We start from the raw sequence: 10,119 nt of genomic DNA on the forward strand, positions 1-10,119 counted from the left end.
ACACCTTCCAAAAAGTTAAACTTTTGTCTCGTCAGTCCACAGAGTATTCTCCCAAAAGTCTTGGGGATCGTCAAGATGTTTTCTGGCAAAACTGAGATGAGCCTTTATGTTCTTTTTGGTCAGCAGTGGTTTTCGTCTTGGAACTCTGCCATGCAGGCCATTTTTGCCCAGTCTCTTTCTTATGGTGGAGTCATGAACACTGACCTTAACTGAGACAAGTGAGGCCTGCAGTTCTTTGGATGTTGTTGTGGGGTCTTTTGTGACCTCTCGGATTAGTCGTCGCTGCGCTCTTGGGGTAATTTTGGTCGGCCGGCCACTCCTGGGAAGGTTCACCACTGTTCCATGTTTTCACCATTTGTGGATAATGGCTCTCACTGTGGTTCTCTGGAGTCCCAAAGCTTTAGAAATGGCTTTATAACCTTTTCCAGACTGATAGATCTCAATTACTTTGTTTCTCATTTGTTCCTGAATTTCTTTGGATCGCAGCAATGATGTCTAGCTTTTGAAGATCTTTTGGTTTACTTCACTTTGTCAGGTAGGTCCTATTTAAGTGATTTCTTGATTGAGAACAGGTGTGGCAGTAATCAGGCCTGGGTGTGGCTAGGGAAATTGAACTTTCCAAAGATGTGATAAACCACAGTTAATTTATGTTTTTTTTGGGGGGGGGCAATCACTTTTTCACACAGGGCCCTGTAGGTTTGGATTTTCTTTTTCCCTTAATAATAAAGACCTTCATTTATAAACTGCATTTTGTGTTTACTTGTGTTATCTTTGTCTAATATTTAAATTTGTTTGGTGATCTGAAACATTTAAGTGTGACAAACATGCAAAAGAATAAGACATCAGGAAGGGGGCAAACACTTTTTCACACCACTGTATATGATTCCACTAAACAGGCCTATTAAAAATTAAGCTTGCAGCTAAAAATAGTGGTGTTCCAGAGCACTTTTCGAGAGGATGATAGCAAAACAACAACATATCATATTGAAAGCATACATCTACAAGCGACAAGACAACAATTTTGTCTATGTTCTCTGAGAAAAAGTGTGATGCAGTATAGTGTGAGGAAGTCACCTGTACAACAGTGTTCGAGAGCTACTGAGGTACACTGAGTCAAAGCTAGCACTGGTTATGAAATTTATGTTCTTTTTAACTTGGGCCAGTAATGAACATAACTTTATAACTTTGGAATATAAAACTTTCTTTAGCTCATCATTGTACAGTCCAGCATTTTGGCATTTTAGTACTTAGTTAGACAATCATGAACTTATAGTTGTCAGCCCTTTAACTTTTAACAAAACCTGGTTCTTTCTTACAAACAAGAGAATGTTCAAGACAATTTCAAGCCATTTTACTTCATGTACATGCATATGCCTGGCCCCACCTATCAGTACTATGATCCATGATCCACACAAAAAACACATTTTGATATCACGTTACGCTAATAAAGAATTCAGTCGATGTGCGCTCTCAATGTGTATACATCAAACATTTTACAACTATAAAACTATCCAATTTATAATTACTATTTTGATAGGTCACGTCCATGATTTTTAGACTTGCTGGCTAACAATTCATCCTTATGATGGTCGGTTATTGGTCAACAAAATTTGTCAAAATTTGCATCCCTACTTTGTTTACATGTCTCCAATCCAATCTCTACTCTTCTGACAATTAACTGACGCCTTTGGCAGAAGCCTATAAAGGCTCTGCTTTCCACAAAAGCACGTCTCCGGCTAACACACTCCAGCAGGGCTATTGATCTGTTTTGACAATCTCCTGTTTGCTGCCCGCTCAATTAATCCTCAGCTTGTGGAGAGCGCTTGTCCATGCTTAGCGCCACCACTGCATACAATTTAAGAAATTTAAGGTGGGAAAAGAACCCAGGGTGCACACAGCTACTGATGATGTGTAGCCTTGGAGCCAAGGCCACCCTAATCTGTTTGATCAAGGATGCTCAACCATCTTCCTACAGAGATAGTTTAAAATCAAAGTGCAGTACTCCTAGCTCATATACTCAGATGTTCCTGCAGGCCTTGAATGGTTGGAGCGGGTGTGATGGAATGAAACTGCACAGGAGGGTGAATCTCCAGGAGAATGGTTGGGTATAGCTGGTATAGATAAAAGGGCTACTGAAGCCCATTCTGACACCGTCACTCACTCTGTAAAACTTGAGCAGTATACAGTTTCATACTGAGTTTGTGTGATTATACCCATCCAGACTAGTCTAAGACTTGAGCAAAGAAAAAGAAGTCTCGTCCAATTTAGTTGGCTTTGTCAGAAAAAGCAAACAATAAAAAGCAAACAACTGTAACACTAATGAGCCTCATGATAACTTCAGCATAAAGTCAATTACATGTCTACTAAACCCACAGTCAGAGATAATGACTGTGACCTCAATATCAAATTAAAATATCTGGAGAGATATTTATATAAAAACAAATAATGCACTGATGATTGATACAAAAAGCAAAGTGTTATGTTGACATTAGTAATACAAATGAGGGCAACTACTGGAAATCTGTTTACTTTGAAAGAGCAATTAAGACAGTGTCACTATTGCCACCTCTAAATCAATGCTAGAAAGACAGAGAATATTTGCATCTAACATCAACCACAAGCCCAACAAATAAAATTTGCACAAATTTTAATGAAACAGTTTCAGCCTAAATGGTAGCTACACAGACAGTGCCTAGAAGCATGAGAAACACTTACACGCACATAAACACGCAGACTCTCTCATAAGGGCGTCAAGGGCACTTTTCCAAGCGGCTGCCTATAGCTAGCTATCGGCTCTTTTACTCTAAGCCTCCATGCCGGAGCCGCTGGAGGAGAAGTCCACCTACTCCATTTGCCTCAGATGGCCCCTGACAGGCCGGATTGCAGAAGGATTGCATCTCCCCCGCTAACCGCGCACATCAGTGTCTCGGCGGCTACAGGTCCACTGGGCACTCTGTAATTAACTTCTCCTCTCTCTGTAGATGAGATGACACTAACGGCCTAAGAGGTAAAGAGTGGAATTCAGGCACTCCCAACCCACTAGATGTGTTGGACCAGTCCACATATAGAATTACCTTAAGTTTTAACTACTTCAAGTGCTACCAATCTGTGGCAAGGGTCAACACTGCCTACTGACTGGTGCCCCTTGCCACAACACTTCATATTTTGGTCACTAAAAATGCAGAGCATGTGGCCTAAGTGGTCTTTTGTCTTGGATTTTTTTGCATTTTTTTCTCTTTCGACAAACTACCTGACCATGTAAATTTTTCATATCCACAAATATAATATATTCAAACTTGGACTTGGACTTTGGTACTGTCAAAAGCCTGTAATTGTAAATACAATGTATATATGATAAACTTGTTTATGTAATTCTGGCCAAAAGACAGCACTAGCTTGGGAGCCAAACCTGCTCTGGGGCATTATCTGAATATTCTGATAATGATGGTGGATACATATCCACATTGTTGTTTGCTTTGAGTTTTTGAAGCCCAAACTAAGGTTTTAATAAACGAATGTGTTTGTGACTCTGTACAGTCATTCAAGCAGTGGTATTCACTGTAAAACACTCATCAGTCTGACAGCTAGGTACGTAACAGCTCAATTCCCAAAGTACCTCGCCAGCTTCACAGCAAACAGACCTGATGCTCTTGATGGATGCCTCTCTCAATGAAGACAAATGATTCGCCTGCTCTAGGAAAGCACTCAGAAATGAATCAGTCACCACTTTAATTTGGTCCAGCACGAATAGATCCAGACCAAGCAGGGTGAAACAAGATATTCTACCAGAAAATGAAAAACACTACAGCAAAAAGAGAAAAAACAGTAATGTAAAAAGCAGACTAGACACAAAACCATACCTCTCATCAAAAATAGGCTATTAGCTAAACTGCACAATACAGGAGGATCCCAGTATTAATGGTGAAACATAAATGCATATGAAATGTAGAAATCAGGACTAAATCCACCTAAAGTAGCATACTTTATTCACAATATTCACAATATTCATTGTGCATACTTCACTTTTAAGCCGTGGGTAGTTGTTGGCTTGAACTATTATTTTTTAAGATACCAATCTCTAGTACACTATGAGCACTTCTGAGACAGTTATTGTTATGAAAATTAGAAGTTGAGGTACTTCCTTTGTAAAATCTGAATAAGGTAAATGCATCAGGCTGAGTCTAACTGGCAGTCTGCACCGTGTGGGGATAAAACACCCAAGCTCAGACGTGTTGTAATCTGATTATGGTAAACTGCTCATCCAATGATACCTGACAGACTTAAAAGTTATTTGAGCAAAGCCGTCGTTTGGTCGTAATGTGACATGAGACAAGAGATCATACTATTCTACACTACATTTGATAACATTTTATCCCATTACAGCATGAAACTGAACTGCCTCAAAACAGACTTGAAGACGATGCTTTTTCTAATATTCCTGCTCACGTTATATTTAAATATCTTAGTGATTGAGCACACTGACCATCAAGGTTTCACATTTCATGGTCATGGCACTCTAAGAGAGTCATTTTTGAATACTAGGTTTCAACAATTCTGAGAATGACCACAGACATAAGCAGAATGGGGCAGAACGCTACAGATGACCCATAAAGGCAACATTTGTGCTTGCGATATGAAATACATATGAGGGGAACAATTAGACAGCAACTAAAGCAGAACCAAAAAAAATGCCTGACCATGATTGGTTACTTTGCTGTTGGAGAATCAAAAATAAACAAGTTATTAACAGCCTCTGACAGTCTCCCTGACCTCATACTGCTGCCATCCCTGGCTTCACATCTCAACTCTACAACTCCATTTTTAACACCTGTGGTATTCCTGACTGCACTTGTTCTAAAACCCAGAGCAAAGAGTTTCTGATTTTAACCTCATTAAACTCCATCTATAATGCATGTGGAGAAAATCTATAAACACTCACACAAGCGAGGTGTTTAGAAACATGGCTCGTATCTGTTAGCCACTCTGTTGCGTACAATGAAACCGATATGCCTCTGAAAATAGCTGCGTGCAACTTTGAAATATTCAGCAAGTGTGGCCCAATTCCAAGGCCAGTGGGGTAGAAAGGCTCTTCACCATATGAGGGACTGGTCTGCAAGACTTGAGCTTGAATGGATCAAATATCTCAGAGTTAAGGACTATGATCAGCCTTTGCCTCTCCTAGCCGAATGAATTTGATTATGTAAAACAGACTGGAACTGATCCTAGATCAGCACTCTTACACAGAGATGCTTGATACAGGACCCTGACAGGATACGTTTCCGTATTAAGATCTACCACCCAACTTGTGGGTGATCCCCTTTGGGCTGGGGCCTAAGAAAGGATGCATCTTCATCAGATAAGTCTCTTTAAAATGCCATCACAGGATTCCGATGACTGTAGTGTTACAGTAGTAGTGGGTAAACCTGGTTGCTGGCAGCTATGGAGTTCACTGGCTGCTGGCCTGTAAGGCACTAGACTCTGAATGCTGATCCTGAAACATATTTCTGTCACTCGTTTATTCATGCCTTGACCTTTAGGAATGAGGACAAAGATCAAACAGATGAAGCCTGACCAAGGCATTCTGGACTTTCAACTAGGACAGGATATCATTTATACATTTTTGATATTGAAACCAACACCCTGATTTCGATACTACTTCCTGAACAATATTTTTTTTGCGATATGTTCTTGTAAATACAAGAATACAATGAATTTAAAGTCATACTCTAAATTAAAACAAGTATTATATTTAAACATAAACAACAATTAATATTATTAGACAATAAAAATATATCTCTAGCAGTTTTACAAAGGGGAAATGACGTACTTTTTTTGTAAAAAATGACTGGGTCACCAATGCTACCTGGGTAGTACTGAAGAATTTGGTCAGTCCCATAAGGTACTAAATGACACCCAACTTTATTCTTAACCTGTGTGGTCTTTATAGATCAGCTTAATATATTGTATGTAATCAATTATAACAAAGAATTTGTGAGAGATCACAATTACTTTATTATAACTGATTACTCAATTAAAAAAATAATCAATTAAAATGTACTTTCTCAGTGAATCAGCTTAGTAATTATTTTGCCATTGGAAAAATAAATAATGTATCCACAGGTCATTATAAACTCATGTTTGTCAGCCTGAAGATTCTCCACAAGGGAGCTGCTCAGGTCACTTTTGTATGCCCCACTGAAAAAGAAGAAACCAACCACCAGCACGATCCCACAAATGCACGTCTGATTGTGGTTACAAAGTGCACATATATGAAGTTAAAAGTGTTCATAAATTTATAAAGTAAAAGATTTTGTTTAACTAGATCTAGGCAGAAGCTCCAGCACTGCTCCAGGGCAATTCCATAACGCTACCGAAACACCCACCTGGATCTACAAAACGTTGTTCCTTTCCATCATTAATCTCATTACAATCTTTGCATGCAATTATCACAATTGATCTATTTATAACCTTGGAGGTCCTTTCCTCCCATTAATTATAGTGGCTGCAGTCAGCTTGGTCTCACGGTGTGTGTGTGTGTGTGTGTGTGTGTGTATACAGTACACAGCAACAGAAACAAGGGCCTGAATAAATGAGGATTGATTCATGGTTTAGCATTGCCAGCACAAACGTGAGGAGGAGCACAAAGAACAAGGGGTCTTGTTTTTCACTGCCCGTGAGCGTGTCGTAGAAGAGAAAGCTACCACAAAACAAAAACGCCACACCAGCACTTAACTGGTTTTAAAGTATGGCAGCAACAAGAAATAGGCAACAACAAAGGGATTCCTTTGTTTGCTGAGTCCCTCTGGCAACCTGCTCACGGCAGGGGTATCCTCGGTCTAACTGTCTGTCCAGCAGGCACACATACACAGACTCGGGGGACCAGGCAGAGGTCAGTTCATGTTCCCAGGCTCCACTGCCCTTCTGCTGTCCTCTCCCCTGCTAGACTCCTCCTGACATGAGGACTGCCATCTGTTTGCACTCTCAGCAGCAATGGAATCTCTTTTTTAAGGAAGATGTTACTGTGTTTATCCCCTACACAGTGCAGCATGTCAAGTGTCACAACTCTGCAAGGCAGCTGTTTAGATTCACTCTGTATATTCCCACTAGTCCTTGGCGATACTGATGAAACAAAAAATCCTTATATTCATAGCACAGTCTCACAGTATTACATTCTATTTTAAATATTGAGATTTGCATTAATAAGGTAAATGAGACCATGCTTCTTAAGTACTGGTACTCTACGTATTACGAACTTGAAATAGCTTGTTTTGATTGGACTGCTTTGTAGAGATGCATGATGATATCAGAATCATATCGGTATCGACCGATAACTGTTTTTTTTTGTTTTGTTCTGCTTCTCTTAAAATTGTCTTACACAGTACTGTAAACGGTAACCAGGTAGAAAGCATGTTTACAGAGAGGAAACTTACTGTTTACTTCAGTTGTATGGATTTTAAACCGTTCTTTCAAAAGTGAAAGCAACCAGCAAATAATATAAACTGCAAATAGCTTTCCTGTTCCTGGATACAATAAGTAAAATAAAAAAAAATAGATAAAAACAAACCTCTTGGCAACAGGTACACCACTATATTATGGGCAATTTAACATGGATATAATGCTCATTATCTATCAAATGTACTGCTAAAACTGAAACACTGTATCAACTAAAACCTCAAATATCACGTGGAGTCCCTGTGTAATTCATTCAAAGAAAAAATCTGGGGTAACATTGGTCCTGTCTAGCCAATGTGTAGAAACAAAATGCAAAGGTCAGGACAGAAATACAACAAAAACTCAAAGTAGAGGTCATGGGCACAAACGTTCGGCTATGAGATATTCCATCGCCTGCCAAACTCACCAAACACAATTAAGTCAAGTTACTTCTAATTTAGGAGCAATGCAAAACAAAAAGCAGTTCCCATTCAGTCCTATACTTCCCCATCACGTTGCATGAGGCTTTCTATTCTACTGAAGACCTGTCACAACTACTGCAATTAAAGTGCCTCACAACACCAAAGAAAATGCTTGCTTTCTTACCCTACTGAGTCGAGGACGCAAACTGAACAGAAATCCATAAACATATACAAAACGAAAAGACTGGAAAACAGTAGAAACATAAAGAAAGTGCAGAGATTTTCCCAAATCAGTGCCACAGCTCCAAGTGTCTTTAATCCACAGCTCACTGGCTCAGGGGAATTTGATTTCAGTAATCCCAAGCACTCAAATTCTCTGATTTGCGTCGTGTAAATAATATTTATTTTAATGACTTAAATTAGAAAATATGGACATGAACCCCGAATTATTTCTGTAGCTGTGTAATGTTTGTAACGTTACCTCGCTATCGTGTCTCAGCTAAGCAGTAACTGAAATACAACGTATTAATCTGCGTGCATATGGAAGAGGTGCTATCATTAATGATTCTGTATTGAAGTTTGACGGAATATTAATCTTACCTTGCACAGGTACTGATTAAACAGGCGTAAAAGTCGCTTTGTTTGAACATGCAATGCTTTTATGTATAAAAAGAGGCTTAATTCTAGATGCTCTTTGCTTCCCCGCCTGCCTGCCTTTCCCTCACAGGTTAAACACAGCTAGCTTAGCTGTCAACACAGCAAAACAAAATCATCATTTTATCGAAAACAACGCGTTAAAAACGTATCACCTTTTTCTTGACGACTCGAAGAAATGATTTCTTCCTCCTTTGGATTCGCTACCTGGGTGATTATGGACGTGTTGTCCATGGAAAACAGGGGTTTTATTATTTTTTTTGCTTAAAGTCACTCGTTTTTTTGCCGTTGGTTGCTTGCTAGCGAGCTAGCCAAGACCGTCTCGCGCACGGTAACGGTAACGGTTATCTCTCTGCATTAAAATCCCGCTCTTCGTTAACGCCAGATCCCGATTTGAACGCGATTTTTCGTCGTTAGACCGCCGGGACGATCAACATCTCGGCTCCAGTAAGATGTGCAGAAGCGGCTCATTCAATCCTGCTGCATTTGGGTCTCTCTACTCACACTCGTAAAACCAGCGCCTCCCAGAAGATGAGAGCTACAGCAGCGGTGTGTTTTTTTTTTTGTTTGTTTCCTACCCATATTCAGAAAAGGCCCGCCCTCTTGTGTTATGATTGGCTAGTAGTTCACACTCAACAACATACTAACGAATCCTATTGCAGGAGGAGAACGTTATTAGCCAATCGCAGCGCAGGAAGGTGGGAATTTCTGTAATACGGGTGGGAATCAAAACATAACGCAGAAAGGGACCCAATCGCTCGATACAATTCAACGCTGCGTTATTGTTAATGAGATTTTGTGTGTGTGGAGGGGATATGAAGTGGGGAGGGGGCAGGGGGTGGGGGGTGTCACGTAAACATTTGCAGCCTCGTAAAATTCTTTTGAATTCGACTCATTTTCCGATGTTATGAATGATTCAGGAGAGAAAATCAATAAGAGGTTCAAGACGCAGAGTTCCACATGAATAAATAAATCTTTCATTAAATCCATGAATTTACCATTCAACACACAAACAAAGAAATAATTGCATATCTGGATGAAAAGTCTATAAATTAATAAATAAATAAATCCATCAATAAATTCACTGATAAATGAAAAAAAATAAAGACATAGATTGAAAGTCAACAAATACAGTACTGTGCAGAAATCAGAGACCATCCTTCATTTATTTAATTTCAGACTGCCATTAAGTACAAGTTATTCATTTTTCAGATCCCAGTTCTCACTGAATTCTGTCTTTGGGATGATGAGAAGCAGAAAATGCAAAACCAACTTCCAATACTGAACTTGAACTTGAAAGTGTTGAAAAATATCTCTGTTGATAATTTTAAAAAACTGAAAGCAACTCCCCTGATAAGCATGGAAGCTGTAATAAAGGCTAAGAATGGACACGCTAAACACTGAAAAATGTGATATTGTGTTGTAAGTACAGAATAAACCACAGGAAAAGCCAGAATTCTGCTACAAGTGCCCTTTAATGATTAAATTTAAAATTAAAACGCTGGAAGAGGTCACCACTAGCCACACACTTCACCTCGATGGTGACCCCCAAAATCCACACACACACACACACACACACACACACACACGCGCACACACACACACACACACA

General features: G+C 39.5%; 1 protein-coding gene across 3 annotated transcripts in view; it reads right to left on the bottom strand.

Moving 5' to 3' along the window:
- ctdspla (CTD (carboxy-terminal domain, RNA polymerase II, polypeptide A) small phosphatase-like a) overlaps positions 1 to 9,043 on the bottom strand; it is a 47,131-nt gene extending 38,088 nt beyond the window's left edge. For all 3 annotated transcript variants that reach the window (XM_036557901.1, XM_036557900.1, XM_036557898.1), the window contains exon 1: positions 8,663 to 9,043. In XM_036557901.1, coding sequence (XP_036413794.1) covers positions 8,663 to 8,741 — 79 coding nt within the window. In that variant the 5' untranslated portion in view covers positions 8,742 to 9,043. The remainder of the gene's footprint in view (positions 1 to 8,662) is intronic.
- Positions 9,044 to 10,119: the final 1,076 nt, after the last annotated feature.

This window comes from Colossoma macropomum, unplaced genomic scaffold, assembly GCF_904425465.1.
Source record: "Colossoma macropomum unplaced genomic scaffold, Colossoma_macropomum, whole genome shotgun sequence".
Lineage (NCBI taxonomy): Eukaryota > Metazoa > Chordata > Actinopteri > Characiformes > Serrasalmidae > Colossoma > Colossoma macropomum.